Here is a 20,421-nt window from a genome sequence, read left to right on the forward strand (position 1 = left end):
GACTGAACAAACTGACAGAATGTGTTGAAAATACACAATATACTCAGACACGAATGAAAAGATGTGATGGATGCAGTCGTTGATTGCGTCCCAAATGGCACCTCATTCCCTATTAAGTTCACTTCTTTTGATCAGAGCTTTGGTCAAAAGTAGTGCACTAAATAAAGAATAGGGTTCCATTTGGGACACATCTGTTGTCTTGAGCCAGGACAGAGCAACAACAGAGCATGCTGGTAGGTAGGTAGTGAGGAGGGGAAACTCACCATGGAGTTTTAATGGCAAAACATCCTGCCCCAAAGAGGTAAGGTCTTCATGGGGGAGGGAGAGACACACAAAGAAGAGATAGATGGAAAAACCATTATTAGCCAGTCAGCCTAGGACAGAGAGACTTTTCATCTTACATGTTTGACCTGTCTGTTTAATCGTACAAGACACATAAAGCAGGAAGCAAACTGTCCGTGTTAGAATTGATCTGAAACCTGGGACATGACTCCTTGACTCAACAACTCAGACCATTCTGTAAAGTGCAGTACCATACGTTTGGTAAAGGACATACTGTATGTGTGTCTGTGTGAGTGTGTGTTGTACCATACGTTTGGTAAAGGACATACTGTATGTGTGTCTGTGTGAGTGTGTGTTGTACCATACGTTTGGTAAAGGACATACTGTATGTGTGTCTGTGTGAGTGTGTGTTGTACCATACGTTTGGCAGAGGAAGTACTGTATGTATGTATGTATGTATGTATGTATGTATGTATGTATGTATGTATGTATGTATGTATGTATGTATGTATGTGGTACCATACTTTGGCAGAGGACATACTGTATGTGTGTGTGTGTGTGTGTGTGTGTGTGTGTGTGTGTGTGTGTGTGTGTGTTGTACCATACTTTTGGCAGAGGACATACTGTATGTGTGTGTGTGTGTGTGTGTGTGTGTCAGTGTGTGTGTGTGTGTGTGTGTGTGTGTGTTGTACCATACTTTTGGCAGAGGACATACTGTATGTGTGTGTGTGTGTGTGTGTGTGTCAGTGTGTGTTGTACCATACTTTTGGCAGAGGAAGCGTACGAGCATGCTTTTCCTTTTAGCTATCCATCAACTTTTTTTATTTTCTTTCTTTGAAGGAAAGAGTGTATGAATAAGAACTACAAAGTCTTGATGATAAATCATGGTATGCTTTTTCATACATTGGAACAAGGCATTGACATTTTTTTTATATTAACCCTTTACACTCGTGGGAATCGGCCTATATGGATAGGCTAAATTAAAAAAATTCTTACAGAAGAAATTCGAAATGCATAAGCATGGTAGCAATTGAAAGGGAACAGTTTAGAGATAGCGGAAATTATTACACCAAAGTTGAGGACACAACAGTTCGCCTGACACAAGACTACCCAAACAGTTGATTTTATTAGCATTTTGGCACAATCGTTGATAACAAAATATGAAAAATCTAGTAACATGATAAGAATATTCCTGGTAAATGTGGGGTAGGTGTATCATAAGACAAAACAATGACAAGAGTTTGAGTGAGAGGACTAACTGGTGTCTCCAAGTGGTCACACAGGGCTCTGGTCAAAAGAGTGCACAGTTCCTATGTAATTGTAATGTACTTTTATGACTCAAAGAAGAGTCTTCAACTATAAGGTGCTTTTTTTAAGCTCTCCTAGTTGTGCCGTTGACTTACTAGAACAAAACCCTGCATCCCCACCATTACTGTGTCACAATTACTGTTGTTCCTTATGCAAACCCAAAAGAGCACATTATAAATAGAAATCTGGGTCAGGTGGGCATCATTTGAAAGCTTGTTCTGTTGCCAACATGACTAGCTATGTTATAAAATAGGATCTTACAGTGTCAGGCTTTCACAAGGCAATTCAGATGGTAATTTTGGTGAGCATTGAAAGGAGTCATTCAGATGTGTGTTCAGCTGCAAATTCTCTTCACAATAAACAAACACAGGATCATTCTGTTCAGAACAACTCAGGGTGTGACGACATGTCATCTTATAACTGTACATTAAACACAGTGATCATAAACGTTGACACTGTATATGACATGAGTTTAATGATATGAAAATGTGAAGTGCACATTTGGACTCAAAAGGTGTTTGGCTTGCTTGTATGAGATCAAAGTTTTTGATAATAATCCTCAACGTCTCATTCTTCAAAATACATAGAATCATCTTAATTTACAGCACTTCCCTCACTCAGACAACAAAACATTAGCACAAGTTGCCCAATTAGTGTGAGTGATAGGGGCAACTTGTTGTCGTGCGTGGTGCTCAAGTTCACAACGGCTGTCAGTCAAAACCCATAGAGAGCTGTGAAGCGGAGAGCCTGAGCTCTGACGTCATTTATAGCATGTTACTGTACAGCCACTGATTTCCAATTTAGGTGCTTATCAGTGCCCAAATCTGCCATTTTCAACCAATATACAGATTAGAGGTCGACCAATTATGATTTTTCAATGCCGATACCGATTATTGTAGGACCAAAAAAAGCCGATACCAATTAATCGGCAGATTTTTACATATATATTTGTAATAATGGCAATTACAACAATACCAAATGAACACTTATTTTAATTTAATATAATACATAAATAAAAATCAATTTAGTCTCAAATAAATAATTAAACATGTTCAATTTGGTTTAAATAATGCAAAAACACAGTGTTGGAGAAGAAAGTAAAAGTGCAATATGTGTCATGTAAAAAAGCTAACGTTTAAGTTCCTTGCTCAGAACATATGAAAGCTGGTGGTTCAATATTCCAAGTTCTTCAATATTCCCAGTTAAGAAGTTTTAGGTTGTAGTTCTTATAGGAATTATAGGACTATTTCTCTCTATACCATTTGTATTTCATATACATTTGACTATTGGATGTTCTTATATACACAATAGTATTGCCAGCCTAATCTCGGGAGTTGATAGGCTTGAAGTCATAAACAGTGCAATGCTTGAAGCACAGCGAAGAGCTGCTGGCAAATGCAGGAAAGTGCTGTTTGAATGAATGCTTACGAGCCTGCTACTGCCTACCACCGCTCATTCAGACTGCTCTATCAAATATCAGATCATAGACTTAATTAGAAATACGAGCCTTAGGTCATTAATATGGTCAAATCCGGAAACTATCTTTTAGAAAACAAAACGTTTATTCTTTCAGTGAAATATGGAACAGTTCCATATTTTATCGAACGGGTGGCAACCCTAAGTCTAAATATTGCTGCTCCATTGCACAACCTTCAATGTTATGTCATAATTATGTAAAATTCTGGCAAATTAATTACGGTCTTTGTAAGGAAGAAAAGGTCTTCACACAGTTCGCAACGAGCCAGGCAGCCCAAACTGCTGCATATACCCTGACTCTGCTTGCACTGAACGCAAGAGAAGTGACACAATTTCCCTAGTTAATATTGCCTGCTAACATGAATTTATTTTAACTAAATATGCGGTTTTAAGTTGAAGTAGGCTGTGATTCGATGATAAAATAACAGGCACCGCATTGATTATATGCAATGCAGGACAAGCTAGTTAAACTAGTAATATCATCAACCATGTGTAGTTAACTAGTGATTATGTTAAGATTGATTGTTTATTATAAGATAAGTTTAATGCTAGCTAGCAACTTACCTTGGCTCCCTGCTGCACTCGTGTAACAGGTGGTCAGCCTGCCATGCAGTCTCGTGGAGTGCAATGTAATCGGCCATAATTGGCACCCAAAAATTCCGATTACTGATTGTTATGAAAACTTGAAATCGGCCCCAATTAAATTGGCTATGCCGATTAATCGGCCGACCTCTAATACAGATACGAGTGTAAAGGGTTAAAGAGAAAAAAGTGAAATCTTATCTACCTTTGCTTAGGGCGTTACCAAGGAATCAGATATGCGCTACAGAATCACTGTCATATAAAATGAAGTTTGTGTATGTCACAGGGACGTTCCATTAATGCCAATTAAACATTGTTGGTTTATGGCTTAGATATACTGCCGTACTATTACTGTGTTTGAAAAGAACATCATGTGTCTGCATGTGACTTCTTTTTTGGGTGAGTGTATATTTGTGTTTGTGCATTGTCTTTGTGAGTATTTGTGTGTGTTTGCAAGCCTCTGAGGGTGTGGGCGAGTGTGTGTCCGGTTCTTTGTGACGGTGTGTACGGTCTTTTTTTGAGTGTGTATCTCTCTGTCAGTGTGTGTGTTCCCCGGGCCAGTGTTTACAAGCCATTAGGAGTGGGAGTGTGTTCCTGTGTTTACCCTGCATGTTCAGAGATAGTGACAGACCCCTGTAAACAGTTTACAGTAAACAGCTTTTTCCCAACAGTAATAATGGCCAGATGAGGCTGAACTCTGTCCCTGAACACAGCAGACCACATCAGTACTGCAGGAACTCCCAAATGACACCCTATTCCCATTGTAGCGCACTACTTTTGACCAGAGTCCTATGGAGCCTTGTCAAAAGTAGTGCACTATATAGGGTATAGGGTGCCATTTGGGACGCAAACAAGGCCCCTGGCCAATCAAAGCACGGCACGCCACTTCTTTATTTTATCTGCTGTGGAGGGACGGAGCATCCGTCTGAATCTCTCCAGACTAGCACGACAGTGTGTGTGTGTGTGTGTGTGTGTGTGTGTGTGTGTGTGTGTGTGTGTGTGTGTGTGTGTGTGTGTGTGTGTGTGTGTGTGTGTGTGTGTGTGTGTGTGTGTGTGTGTGTGTGTGTGTGTGTGTAGACTAGCAGGGCAGTCGACTATCTGTATTAGTCCACGGATATGAGGAGAGGTTACTTAGATGGAGAGAAAAAAAGAAACATAACACAAAGTGAACTTTAATTCGGTGGTGATTTGGAGACTGGAGACTACTGTTGAGTCTATATAACCTCCAACGCACACTGGAGACTACTGTTGAGTCTATATAACCTCCAACGCACACTGGAGACTACTGTTGAGTCTATATAACCTCCAACGCACACTGGAGACTACTGTTGAGTCTATATAACCTCCAACGCACACTGGAGACTACTGTTGAGTCTATATAACCTCCAACGCACACTGGAGACTACTGTTGAGTCTATATAACCTCCAACGCACACTGGAGACTACTGTTGAGTCTATATAACCTCCAACGCACACTGGAGACTACTGTTGAGTCTATATAACCTCCAACGCACACTGGAGACTACTGTTGAGTCTATATAACCTCCAACGCACACTGGAGACTACTGTTGAGTCTATATAACCTCCAACGCACACTGGAGACTACTGTTGAGTCTATATAACCTCCAACGCACACTGGAGACTACTGTTGAGTCTATATAACCTCCAACGCACACTGGAGACTACTGTTGAGTCTATATTACCTCCAACGCACACTGGAGACTACTGTTGAGTCTATATAACCTCCAACGCACACTGGAGACTACTGTTGAGTCTATATAACCTCCAACGCACACTGGAGACTACTGTTGAGTCTATATAACCTCCAACGCACACTGGAGACTACTGTTGAGTCTATATAACCTCCAACGCACACTGGAGACTACTGTTGAGTCTATATAAACTCCAACGCACACTGGAGACTACTGTTGAGTCTATATAACCTCCAACGCACACTGGAGACTACTGTTGAGTCTATATAACCTCCAACGCACACTGGAGACTACTGTTGAGTCTATATAACCTCCAACGCACACTGGAGACTACTGTTGAGTCTATATAACCTCCAACGCACACTGGAGACTACTGTTGAGTCTATATAACCTCCAACGCACACTGGAGACTACTGTTGAGTCTATATAACCTCCAACGCACACTGGAGACTACTGTTGAGTCTATATAACCTCCAACGCACACTGGAGACTACTGTTGAGTCTATATAACCTCCAACGCACACTGGAGACTACTGTTGAGTCTATATAACCTCCAACGCACACTGGAGACTACTGTTGAGTCTATATAACCTCCAACGCACACTGGAGACTACTGTTGAGTCTATATAACCTCCAACGCACACTGGAGACTACTGTTGAGTCTATATAACCTCCAACGCACACTGGAGACTACTGTTGAGTCTACATAACCTCCAACGCACACTGGAGACTACTGTTGAGTCTACATAACTTCCAACGCACACTGGAGACTACTGTTGAGTCTACATAACTTCCAACGCACACTGGAGACTACTGTTGAGTCTATATAGCCTCCAACGCACACTGGAGACTACTGTTGAGTCTATATAACCTCCAACGCACACTGGAGACTACTGTTGAGTCTATATAACCTCCAACGCACACTGGAGACTACTGTTGAGTCTATATAACCTCCAACGCACACTGGAGACTACTGTTGAGTCTATATAACCTCCAACGCACACTGGAGACTACTGTTGAGTCTACATAACTTCCAACGCACACTGGAGACTACTGTTGAGTCTACATAACTTCCAACGCACACTGGAGACTACTGTTGAGTCTATATAGCCTCCAACGCACACTGGAGACTACTGTTGAGTCTATATAACCTCCAACGCACACTGGAGACTACTGTTGAGTCTATATAACCTCCAACGCACACTGGAGACTACTGTTGAGTCTATATAACCTCCAACGCACACTGGAGACTACTGTTGAGTCTATATAACCTCCAACGCACACTGGAGACTACTGTTGAGTCTATATAACCTCCAACGCACACTGGAGACTACTGTTGAGTCTACATAACTTCCAACGCACACTGGAGACTACTGTTGAGTCTATATAACCTCCAACGCACACTGGAGACTACTGTTGAGTCTATATAACCTCCAACGCACACTGGAGACCAGTGTTGTCCTCTTAAAGAAGAGACCTTTGTCTGAGTGGTTGGACTTGGGGTGAGCAGTGTAATGGAGGTCGGGGGTCCTGTTATGTTTATTCAAACACATTTTAGCCAGTAGTCAAACAACATGGTTAAAGGGTTAGCTGGTAGCTAGACAAACAGCATGAGCAGGGGGGGTCACACAACTAACCAATATCAAGACAACATGTGGAAGGGGGTCACAGAGTTCTATAGTAGCAAGTCTAACAACAGGACAGGGGGTCAGTTTAACATTTTAACAGGACCAGTGGGTCTTGGCTATGCTAACTCTACTCCTGTTATGCTTGTTCGAACACATTTAGCCAGCAGCCAAACAGCATGGGCCAGAGGTTACACAGATATCCAATAGCTAGTGGCTAGCCTAACAGCATGGATAGGGATTAGCCAGTAGCTAACATAACAACATGGGCATGGGTTCATTACATCCGAAAGCGAGCCAACCAGCATGGGCAGGGGGGGTAGTTCAACATTTTAACATTACCGTCGGGCCCTGGCCTCAATTGAGCGTTCACTGGCACTGGGAGGCGGGCATCACTGGTGTACTTTATCTCCCCTGTGAGGCACTTAACCCCTGGCTTCCTGCTAGCCTCCTGCTGGGTAAATGGATGGTGGCTGATAGGATACGGATAAGTAGTGTTTCAGGTCTCAATGCAACAAGCATGTACTGGATCTTGGGTTCAAATAATGCATGTTGTGCTGTTTCTTATTTCTTATAGTTCAGTTTGGAGAGGGACACTGCTGGTCAATAGAGGAAATATAATTTTGTTAAAGTCATGCAGGCAGTCTGTTCCAGATGGTTATGGTAATAAGTGATGTCGATAGGTTGTCTGTTTCTGACATGCTAAATTCTTTTAAAAAACTGATAAAACTAGGCAAATAGTTTCCAAACGCACTAACAATATGATATAAAAGATTACAACACAAATTACATTTGATATACAGTATAGGTGGTGTCTTCCACAAGTACAGTTGAAGTTGGAAATTTACATAAACTTAGGTGGGAGTCATTAAAACTCGTTTTTCATCCACTACACAAATTTCTTGTTAACAAACTATAGTTTTGGCAAGTCGGTTAGGACATCTACTTTGTGCATGACACAAGTAATTTTTCCAACAATTGTTTACAGACAGATTATTTCACTTATAATTCACTGCATCACAATTCCAGTGGGTCAGAAGTTTACATACACTAAGTTGACTGTGCCTTGAAACAGCTTGGAAAATTCCAGAAAATGATGTCATGGCTTTAGAAGCTTCTGATAGGCTAATTGACATCATTTGAGTCAATTGGAGGTGTACCAGTGGATGTATTTCAAGGCCTACCTTCAAACTCAGTGCCTCTTTGCTTGACATCATGGGAAAATCAAAAGAAATCAGCCAAGACCTCAGAAAAAAAATTGTAGACCTCCACAAGTCTAGTTCATCCTTGGGAGCAATTTCCAAATGCCTAAAAGTACCACGTTCATCTGTACAAACAATAGTATGCAAGTATAAAACACCATGGGACCACGCAGCTGTCGTACCGCTCAGGAAGGAGACGCGTTCTGTCTCCTAGAGAAGAATGTTCTTTGGTGCGAAAAGTGCAAATCAATCCCAGAACTACAGCAAAGGACCTTGTGAAGATGCTGGAGAAAACAGGTACCAAAGTATCTATATCCACAGTAAAACTAGTCCAATATCGACATAACCTGATAGGCCGCTCAGCAAGGAAGAAGCCACTGTTCTAAAAGCCAGACTACGGTTTGCAACTGCACATGGGGACAAAGATCGTACTTTTTGGAGAAATGTCCTCTGGTCTGATGAAACAAAAATAACTGTTTGCCGTAATGACCATCGTTATGTTTGGAGGAAAAAGGGGGAGGCTTGCAAGCCGAAGAACACCATCCCAACCGTGAGGCACGGGGGTGGCAGCATCCTGTTGTGGGGGTGCTTTGCTGCAGGAGGGACTGGTGCACTTCACAAAATAGATGGCATCGTGAGGATAGAACATTGCGTGAAGCAACATCTCAAGACATCAGTCAGGAAGTTAAAGCTTGGTCGCAAATTAACAATGACCCCAAGCATACTAGTTGTGGCAAAATGGCTTAAGGACAACAAAGTCAAGGTATTGGAGTGGTCATCGCAAAGCACTGACCTCAATCATATAGAAAATATGTGGGCAGAACTGAAAAAGTGTGTGCGAGCAAGGAGGCCTACAAACCTGACTCAGTTACATCAGCTCTGTCAGGAGGAATGGGCCAAAATTCACCCAACTTATTGTGGGAAGCTTGTGGAAGGCTACCCAACATGTTTGACCCAAGTTAAACAATTTAAAGGCCATGCTACCAAATACGAATTGAGTGTATGTAAACTTCTGACCCACTGGGAATGTGATGAAAGAAATAAAATCTTAAATAAATCATTCACTCTACTATTATTCTGACATTTCACATTCTTAAAATAAAGTGGTGATCCTAACTGACCTAAGACAGGGAATCTTTACTAGGATTAAATGTCAGGAAATGTGAAAAACTTAGTTAAAATGTATTTGGAAAAGGAGTATGTAAACTTCCGACTTCAACTGTACATAGAGTAGCTAGACAAATAGAAAAAGTAGCCAGCCAGGCACCCCCCGAGGTGTTTGAAAATCTAGCTGAGGAAAGTATATTTTGGTGTGCTCTGGTACATTCTAATGCCCTGATTCCATCTGAAATACACAATGAAATTATTGAAGACCTTACCTCCCAGATCGGAAGAATTTGTTGTGGTATTGTGTATAAAGACATGACTTTACAATTTGAATGACTGAAAATGTATGAACTCAAGAGTATTGTTAGTTGTTCTGGATATTGTCTTGGTCTAGGCCTACAGTATATGATCAGGACTACTTTCTTCTACAACTTTCATACTAAGACGTTTTCACGCCAACTTTTTCCGCCTTTTATTTATATCTGAAAGGTGTTGCCGGTATCAAAGCCTAAACTTTAATTTCTGCAAACCGACATAGTCATGATTGCTGTAAAGTTCTGCCTACGGCTTAGTATGAAACGTAGCCGTATTGCTGAGGCAGCACTGGCATGCACCACGCTTTTAAGCTCTTGATGGTTGCTAGGCAGCGGCTGTTACTACTAGCCTGTTACCATCTTCCTGGCAATTCTAAACTTTGTGAGGCATGTCACTTCACCCGTCTCTTTGCATAACCCTTCAAACAGTTTTCTTAACCACAACTAGATGGATACATAAAGACTTACTGTGGGAATAAATAGCACTGAAACACAAAAATATTGGAATAAAGTAGGTGAATGCAGTTGAAGGCATAACATTGTTTCTTAGTGCTGATTGAAACTCCCAAAAAGTCTACATTAGAAGCAATAGCTTACCCACGTGTGTTCAACTATTTCAGTAGCGTGTCGTGCATTTAGCATGTAGCCTAAATCAAGTGTAGGCCTATTATTTTGCTAAATCGCGTATAGGCAACTCCAAAAGCCCGTGGAGGTTGTGAAATATGAACATGAAACTCACACGCTTTTGAAAATATAGATTGCTATTATTTTCTATTGGTATCATGATGAAGATACTCTCAATGTAAGACCCTATTCATACTCTCAATATAAGACCTTATACCCTCCCACACCTCCGTGTAAAGAAATTTGACTGCAACCAGAGATCTGTATATAATGATGAGATGCTCAGGTCTCCGCCCTAACATTGTCCCAAAGGCGTGACAAGCTTCAGTCCAAAATATGCCCATAGAAACATACTGGGCTTATTTTGGACAGATTCACCTCTTCCTCTCTGCTGCGTCTCAGTGTCACCGCTTACTTTGTGACTGACAGGCACCTATCCTATCAATAGATCGCTAGAAGAGATGCATATCATTCATTCTAGCAGGAAAGTGCTCGACGGTCAAGCGAATTTAAAAACAATTTAATGAAAAGTAGCCTTGTTAATATGAAGTGGAAAATATAGCTGGCTGAAAATGAGTCTGTAACCGGCCGAGCTAATGGAAAACACTGTAAAGGCCCTACTTACAGTATATATAAAGTTTGTCTCCAAACGTGCTAGCTAATGCTCGCATTACGACTCTGTTGAGAACACACAGAAACACCAAGAAAAGCAGGCGGATGGTTGATAGGGGGGAAGAGGGGATGAGGGGAGAGACCAATAGAGAAAGTGATAAATCGACCTGGGAGGTTGACGACCCCACTCCCATGGAGTAATCGTTCACACATTCAACTCTTAACCCATGGGCCTTAATGCTGCTCCGCCAGGGCCATTAAAGGGAGGAGAGGGTGATTTGTGCAAACGGTTTAGCATGTGACACGTTCCATACGCAGTGCTGTGTGTGCTGGAGGCCTGGCGCTACAGGGCTCGCTAGCTGCTTTTAGGCTCTTAAAGCCCATCTCCTCTCAGTGCTTTTCTCATTAGAGCTCTATGAGACAATGGGTTGGCAGGCGGCTAGTTGCTCCTACTGTACAAAAGTATTATAGTAATCTGTTCTGCCCATCTGTGGAAGGTCAGGAGGGCCCACTCTCTGTCTCCCTCCCTCGCTCTCTCCATCTCCCTCGCTCTCTCCATCTCTGTCTGCATTAGCGGAGAATACCCATCAGTGGGATTTACTCCAGGTCAGATTCCCTTGTTTTCCTTTTCATCTCCATCTCTAATTCATTGCCGTTTCATTTCAAACACGTGTCTCTCTGAGTGCATTTCAGAGTATACTTTGCTTGCAATACAATCCAGGATTGAAGCAACCAAACACTAAAAAGTTAAAAAGCTCTCGAAGGCCTCAAATGACAGTGCTCATTTCTCTCTCTCTTTTACACTCTCTGTCTCTCCGTCTCCGTCTCAGACTTCTGCCAAATATGGCTGACAGGAAACCAGAGGTCATGTGGGGGTCTCCTCCTCCACCATTCTCACTGTACTAAAGACCTGGGTTCAAAAGTACCCTGCCCATCTGGCTCTGTAGCAACGCTCAATCAAAAACCAAATACTATTTGAACCCATGTCTGTTGTACCCAGTGGGGAGAGAGCCCACATCTCTGTAGTGACTTTGAGGTGTCCCAGAGCCTTGGCTCCAGCTCTGTCTGCTCCCTTACCCTGGAAATCTGCCCTCGTCTGGTGGAGGTTATCGGGGCAGGATGCTGTGCATCACAGGGTTTCATCTCATCCCCTCCCTCCAAACACAGAGACAACTGGAACAACTCTGAAAGAGGGACAGAGGGACGGGGGTGTCCTTTCATCTCCCTTACTCCTAATGGCTTTTTCTGAGGGAAGCAAACTGTTGAAAGTCTTCAGCTCCAATTCTGGCCTGTTAGCAATTAAGCCGATATATTGGGCCGATATTGGCCTTTTCTAGTCTATCAGCCCTTCTCTATCGGCTTAGACAATAGTCTACATAGCAAAACTGCTGCTATGCCAGCAGCCACTCACTGCCTGAGCCACGAGCACTGGACAACGCAGAGGAAGGTCTAGCTGGGAAAATCTGAAGCAGCAGCAAGCTAGCTCATTTACCAACAGAAAGGTGCAATATTGAGAAATGGATGAACTGACACAGTGACCAAAATCAAAACTCCTGTTGCAAATATTAGTTTACTTAATTCACTAATAACAAGGCTTGTGTCGACATGCCTGGACATACATGCAATAAGCAAGCTAGCTATGTGACTTGTTAGCAAAGATTATGATAACTAACCCTTTCATCTGTGGTGTTAGCTAGCTACGAATATTATTACTGTGCTAGCTAGCTGGCTAGATAAACATGGTGCTAAGATGTCAGATAGGCGCCAATAGTCAACGTAGCTAGCTAACGTTAGCTGGTTATCATTTTTCGGGAACGAACCATCTGACTTGCGACGTAACATTAGCTATTTCATGGCGCTGATTTGACCAGACGCAATCATATCTATAAATTGACAATTGATAGTCGGATTAGATGATTGTTGAAATAGGGAAAGAAAGAAGTGTTTTAAAATGTTTTAGAGATGCGTCCTGACATCTGAAGATTTTTCTTTCCTTCCCGATCATGGAAAATGACAAAAAAATCCTACTTTCATAAGCCTCTGTGATCACAAATCATTAGGTTGGACACATTTGCAATGAATAGAATTTCTTCATATTCTCAAACTAATAACTGACTATATGATGTCCTTCCATACAGGCATGACATGCTGGAGTGATGCTTCTATACAAATGTTGTTGATCAGTAGGATAATATAAGTCCCATATGTCAACTGTAGCATTATTGAGTTTGTTTCGATCAACCAAAACAAGCTCAATAACTCAATGCATGCAGACAGTCCTATTGAATATGCATTTACCTGTATTGTGAGTAGGTAACATTCAAATAAAAGTTTTACCGTTATGTAGTTAGTTTTTATCAATCTAAGTCAAATGTATTGTTTGATTTTAAAATTGATGCATACATGGCTATCTCTGGGATATTTTGTCATCAAAATCTTCAAATGTAATTATATTGAATATCGGCTATCGGCCTACTTGACCCCCAAAAAACGCTATCGGCCCGAAAAGAATCCATATCAGTCTTTCTCTAATAGTAACGGCTAGTCCGGTCCCATAGGAGGTCATAAAGGAAGTTGGAATAGGACAGGAGGATACCTTCAGACTGGTGCCCTGTGTGGAACAAAGACTGTGGTGGCTTCCTCCAGGAGCGGTCTGTGGGGCAATGGAGTGTGTGTGTTTGAAATGCACTAGAATAGGCTGCAGACAGACGGGCCATGAGAGAATGTAGGTTAACCACCTGGTGTGTTCCTCTCCCAACGGGTATCTGCTCACACAGGTGTAAATACAGCTACCGGATGGCCCGTTTGCGTGCGCGCACACACACACACACACAGCCGGCTACGCAAACAAACAGATGGTGCCTAGATACTCCTGCGCAAGTCTGCGTGAACACACTTGATATCACCCCGCACTTCAAGGGCCCAACCTGCCGCCTATGTGTGTGTGTATGTGTGTGTGTGTGTGTGGTGTGTGTGTGTGTATGTATGTATGCAGGGGGTCTGGTGCAGGGCAGGAGAGGGATGCACAGCTGCCTGTCTAGCTTCATTAGCCCGCCCTGATGCCTTCTCTCCTGAAGCGGACAGACAGACAGACGAATGGTGAGATGGGAGTTATCTTTAATGTACATGTCTGAGTTGCTGTGGCAACTAATACAGTCCTATTGTCTTGACTTGATACAGTAGAGAGGAGACCTGAGGAGAAGGTTGTGCTTGTCTATTTGAGAGTGAAAGGATACTGGAAAGCTGGCTGGCTGGGACAGACAGACAGGCAGACAGACAGACAGACAGACAGACAGGCAGGCAGGCAGACAGGCAGACAGGCAGACAGGCAGACAGGCAGACAGGCAGGCAGGCAGACTAAAGCAGCCGATCTGTAAAAAGAAAAGTAATAATCAACTAGCCAGTTTAGGAGTTTCCTCCAGAAGGATGACCTGCCAGTTATACGCTCAAATCTCTCCTCTCTACCTACTGTGTTTTGCTAAGTAGGGCATGCAAAAAAAGGGTTTCCTTTCACCATAAAACAAATCCCTTGTAATAATCATGCAGATGAATCAAACTAATGATGGTGTGTTTCTAACCACCAGTCTCAGATCTTTATACCGAACTGAAGTGATCTAATATCATTGGGAAGAAACTCCAGTAGCCTGCTGCTTCCATCATTACAACATGTCCCATTCAAACATGACAGGAAAATGACATTTAAATGAAAATATTAAAATCCAGCCATAATTGTGATGCCACCTGTATGTAAATGAAGTTCACAAGGTGCAGTCTCTCTCCTCTGACTCACCGCCTCTTAAAACTACAGACTTAGTCATAGCGTGACTGACCAAGGGAGAGGACACACTGACACGCACAGATACTGCCTGATAGAGAGACTCACTGGGAAATGTTTCCATAGAGACATGTAGCTTTACTGTAGTGTAGCTGTACATAGAGACAGACTGGCAACAGACTCCAAACCAGGCTGGGTATAATATCATGTGGATGTTTCTTGCAGATCCAATGGGTTCATAACAGATAACAGATGAACAACTAAAAATTCAACATGATCAATGGGTTCATAACAGATACAGATGACCAACTAAAAATTCAACATGATCAATGGGTTCATAACAGATACAGATGAACAACTAAAAATTCAACATGATCAATGGCTTTGGCTGTGACCAAAGGAGGACAGGCTGAGTTGTAAAGGCTACTTCAGGTTAATACTAGTGAATAGTTAGATGGACAGAGTGTGATGGACAGAGTGTGATGGACAGAGTGTGATGGACAGAGTGTGATGGACAGAGTGTGACAACAACACATGGCTGGATGCAGGGCAGGAAGACTCACCCGGAGCGCTTGGTCATGGTGCCCAGGGTCATGGGCTGTTTGATCTGTGCCAGGGGCAGCACTATGGTGAGGCTGGGCAGAGGGGACAGACGAGGGTTACCCATGTTGTTGTTGGTGAAGTTGTTGTACGACTCCTGGCTGGTGAGTTTAGCTGCACAGAGAGAGAGAGAGAAAATATTTAATACAAGTCCTATTTTATAGTCCAAGTCCAACAATAACAATGCAACAGTTCATGTAGTCCTATGTTTCATCAACATATGTACACACGCATACCTGGGGTCCAAGGCCTTAGAGGAGCCGTGGCCCTGATTAGAGGTAACCAGCTCAAGATGCGGCGCCTCAGAGCCACTAGTACCCAGTTAATCAGACCTAATCAACAGGAGTCGCACACACACACACACACACACACACACACACACACACACACACACACACACACACACACACACACACACACACACACACACACACACCTCTCTCATCTGAGTGGAGCCCAAGCTAAACACAATCAGGCCATGTCAAAGGGCACCACATCGACTGGCCTTAAAGAGCTACATCAGAGAGGTTCATGATGTTTAAGTATGGCATGAACACACAAACACGCACTCACACACACAAAGATGTTTGCTCACTGCAGGCTTAGTAGACAGAGAATTTGTCCCTTTCTCTAACTGTACATTTAAGCACTAATTGTAAATACCAAAGCAGTAATGTAGAATCCATTCATTCCTATGAGTACAACTGTTGCATGTAAAACAGCAGCAGTAAGTCAGTCAGGTCACTTCTAGGAGTTCAACATCTATTGCGTGAATGTTAAATATTACGAGACGTTTTTACAGTGAAAACCAACGGCTGGTTCTTATGTCCACCACATCATACCTGGTTTCAACAAGTTACAACTATTTGATGAGACACTATTTGATGATCTATGGAATATATCCCTTTGAAGTTGTACAGTGAATATAATATGAAGAGCTTTATTAAATATGCAGGTCATCTGAGGAGAACGGTAAACTCTTCGCATGATGGTTGACCTGATCATAGCCCTCAACATTAGTTCCATATAATTCCTAAATCACATTAACCTGTTCAATATAAATAACTCATTCAATAAAGACAATATGGGAAACAGGATTGACCAATTTCTCCATAAGCTCTACTCTCCATCACGACACAATACACTTCAACCTAGAATGTACTATGATGTATTTTACAATGCAATCTGTGTCCTTACAAAGATTCAAGTTTAAGTACTCTCACAGAAAAACAGCTTAACCTTCAGGACCAAAACTCAATAATCTTTCTCTGAATGTTTTCCTTTCTCCATTGTTGCATTTGAAAGACGACAGCCATCGAGTTTAAAAGGGGGGAACCCAGGGACAAAGAGACAAAAGAAAACATGCTAGAAAAACAACACAATGAAGAAGAAGAGGGTTGTGATTATTATTGGAATCAAAGCAGTGATGGGGAGAGGAGGAGGAAGGGGGGAACAGGGGGAGGAAGAGGGGGAGGAGGAGGGGAGAAGGGGGTTTAGATCATTAAAGTGTTTCTCTGTGTTTCATTAGTGCGGCCAAATAATGTCTTTGTGTTAATCCAAAAAGAGACCATTTAGATGTGGAGGCCCAACAAAACAGCAGGGCCTTCAGAGATGAGGACGTTATACAAACTTTGTTTGTATCCCAAATGGAGCCCAATTCCCTATATAGTGCACTACTTTTGACCAGGGCTCATAGGGCTCTGGTCAAAAGTAGCGCACTATGTAGGGAAAAAGGTGCCATTTGGAATACAGCCCTCCTTCCCACTTGGCCTCTAAGCCTCTCCGTCTCTCCAACCCGACAGAGAGAGAGACAGTTGCCCTGGGCTCTCGAGGGCCCTTCAAATTTCAAAAGCACTACACCCCCAACGCAGCCACCTTTTGTGTGGAAGAGCAGGAGAAAAAAGGAGGAATTTGAACAGGAAGCAGCCTGTAAAGCCATAATGGTGCTACAGCTGGCCTAAACGTAGGACAGGAGGAAGAAAAAATCTTAATGAATTTAGCATCCTTCCAGCAGGACACTTCAACCCGCCGCTCTCTCTCCGTCTCTCTTTTTCTTTTCTCTCAGTCTCTCTCCCCATCTCAATCTTTCTCTCTGTGTCTGCATGCACCACATTAACCCCCTCACCCTTGACAACCCAAAGAGGAACAGGTGTAGTTGACTTTGGTGGAGCTATCGTGGCTATTGGGCTGTTGACTGGACCGCTACACCCCCCTCCGTTATTCCAAGGGGCCCAACTCAGAGGCCAGTCAGTGAGGAGAGGACAGGGAAAAGTGGCGAAAACCACGCACAGGCAGAAGACGATATCTAAAACACATCTTGGATGTCTGCTTGTCTGAGGGGGAGAGCGAGGAGAAGGAGTGTCTGGCAGAGAGATCGCTAGCCTAGCGAGGGAGCGAGATGGGGCCATGATTTGATTAATGACTGGGGCGTGATGTGCCTGAGAACTGATACATGACAGCCCCATGGAAAGAAGATCCATCAATGCAAATCCACCCGGCCCAGTCCAGCCAAGGCTCCCGCCAGAGGTCAGCATGTCACCTGACCCAGCCTGATCTCTCCATCCCTCCCTCCATTTCCCTTGATCCGAAACTTTGCTCCCTCTATCCCTTCATCCATCCATCCATCCATCCCTCCATCTCTACCTCTTTCCCTCCGTTCTTTTCTACATCCCTCACTCTCTCTACCACTATCCCTCCATCTCCATCCTTCTCTACATCCCTCCCTCACTCCCTTCTGCTCCGAACCAATTTGCATCCTCATCTAAACAGCGTCTCTCGGTTTCCCTCTCAGCCCGGTCATGGATATCTCGCTTTTGCTGCCCGATTTGCATCCGATGCACACAAGAAATGAGCTCGGCCGTTTCCGAGAAGAAAAAAAGTGTCTAGACTTTGCAGCTGTTGACAAATATTTTCATGTTGAATTTGAATTGTGTTTTGTTTGCGCGTGGACTTGGGACTTGGCCGTGAAAAAGCAAGTAAGGTAAAGAGGAGCACTCTGGTTGGTAAAGAGAGAGAGAGAGAGAGGTAGAGAGAGTGAGATACGTATAGAGAGGTAGAGAGAGAGAAGTAGAATGAGAGACGTAGAAAGAGAGAGTAGAGCGAGACAGGCAGAAAGAAAGCAAGCAGCGGATGCAAGGCTAGGGAATACTGATGTACACAGTGCACAAAACATTAGGAACACCTGCTCTATCCATGACAGACGGACCAGGTGAAAGCTATGATCCCTTATTGATGACACATGTTAAATCCACTTCAATCAGTGTAGATGAAGGGAAGGAGACAGGTTAAAGAAGGATTTTTAAGGCTTGAGACATGGATTGTGAATGGGAAAGGTTGAATGGGCAAGACAAAAGACATAAGTGCCTTTGAACGGGGTATGGTAGTAGGTGCCAGGCACACCAGTTTGAGTGTGTCAAGAACTGCAACGCTACTGGATTTTTCACGTTCAACAGTTTCCAGTGTGTATCAAGAATGGTTCACCACCCAAAGTACATTCAGCCACAACTGTGGGAAGCATTGGAGTCAACATGGGCCAGCATCCCTGCGGAACGCTTTTGACACCTTGTAGAGTCCATGCACCGACTAATTGAGGCTGTTGTGAAAGCAAAAGGGGCTGCAACTCCATATTAGGAAGGTATTCCTAATTTTCTGTACATTCAGTGTATACCGTTTCATCCATTCATGCCTTTCTTGCTTGTCCAAGTTTCCCAGACATGTTATAGTGAAGAGGGAAGGAGGGAGGGAGAGAGGGAGGGGGCACAGGAAGTAGGGATTAAGGTGAAGGAAATGAGGGGGTATAAGAGGAGAAAGGAACTTTAGCTACTCTGTTGAGCTGAAGTTTCACTGTCATGCCAAACCAGCCCTGCGATCGCAATTCCCCAAACTATTATTATTAAAATACTCACTTCACACAGGAGCAACAGATCAAGACACCCCGCCCAGACCAGCGAGACACTCCCCCGCCCCCCCCGGACCTACATATAGAGGACCCATGCTGAGAGGACCTACATCCAGACCACAACACCACCAGCCACATACACACCTCCACCAATCAACAACCTCCCCCAAGTCAACCATGCCCACACCCCATTTAGGCCCCCTCAGACCAGACCTATGGAGATGGACCCACTGGTTGCCCTCTAGGTTACAGAGAGCTGGTAGTTCCATCCACCAAACCACGAGGTGTGAAACAGGGAAGGGACTCAGGGGGTATGCTCATTTGGTATAGAGCGGACCTAACTCACTCTATTAAATTAATCAAAACAGGAACATTTTACATTCGGCTGGAAATTCAAAAGGAATTCTCAACAGAGAAAAAATTCCTCCTGTGTGCTACCTATAACCGGACAAGAACCTGACACCCTCAGCACACAGGGGGACAAACAACTACCTGGAGGTGAAAGCATTCCCTCCCACATATGCCCCCCTAGACACAACTCCTGCAGCTCTGTCGAACGCTGGGTATGTACATAGTCAATGGTAGGCTTTAAGGGGACTCCTATGGTAGGTACACCTATAGCTCATCTCTTGGCAGTAGTACTGTAGACTATATATATATATATATATATATATATATATACTGCTCAAAAAAATAAAGGGAACACTTAAACAACACAATGTAACTCCAAGTCAATCACACTTCTGTGAAATCAAACTGTCCACTTAGGAAGCAACACTGATTGACAATACATTTCACATGCTGTTGTGCAAATGGAATAGACAACAGGTGGAAATTATAGGCAATAAGCAAGACACCCACAATAAAGGAGTGGTTCTGCAGGTGGGGACCACAGACCACTTATCAGTTCCTATGCTTCCTGGCTGATGTTTTGGTCACTTTTGAATGCTGGCGGTGCTTTCACTCTAGTGGTAGCATGAGACGGAGTCTACAACCCACACAAGTGGCTCAGGTAGTGCAGCTCATCCAGGATGGCACAACAATGCGAGCTTTGCAAGAAGGTTTGCTGTGTCTGTCAGCGTAGTGTCCAGAGCATGGAGGCGCCACCAGGAGACAGGCCAGTACATCAGGAGACGTGGAGGAGGCCGTAGGAGGGCAACAACCCAGCAGCAGGACCGCTACCTCTGCCTTTATGCAAGGAGGAGCAGGAGGAGCACTGCCAGAGCCCTGCAAAATGACCTCCAGCAGGCCACAAATGTGCATGTGTCTGCTCAAATGGTCAGAAACAGACTCCATGAGGGTTG

At 43.4% G+C, this 20,421-nt stretch overlaps 1 protein-coding gene across 6 annotated transcripts in view; it reads right to left on the bottom strand.

Annotated features, from left to right (window-relative positions):
* LOC106581027 (BCAS3 microtubule associated cell migration factor) overlaps window positions 1-20,421 on the bottom strand; it is a 338,435-nt gene that overhangs the window by 212,105 nt on the left and 105,909 nt on the right. For 4 of the 6 annotated variants that reach the window (XM_045703731.1, XM_045703733.1, XM_045703734.1 and 1 more), the window contains 2 exons: window positions 15,183-15,333; window positions 264-308 (listed from right to left, as the gene is read on the bottom strand). In XM_045703731.1, coding sequence (XP_045559687.1) covers window positions 264-308; window positions 15,183-15,333 — 196 coding nt within the window. The remainder of the gene's footprint in view (window positions 1-263; window positions 309-15,182; window positions 15,334-20,421) is intronic. The other 2 variants (XM_045703732.1, XM_014162693.2) reach the window with 1 other exon arrangement.

This window comes from Salmo salar, chromosome ssa20 (genome assembly GCF_905237065.1).
Source record: "Salmo salar chromosome ssa20, Ssal_v3.1, whole genome shotgun sequence".
NCBI lineage: Eukaryota > Metazoa > Chordata > Actinopteri > Salmoniformes > Salmonidae > Salmo > Salmo salar.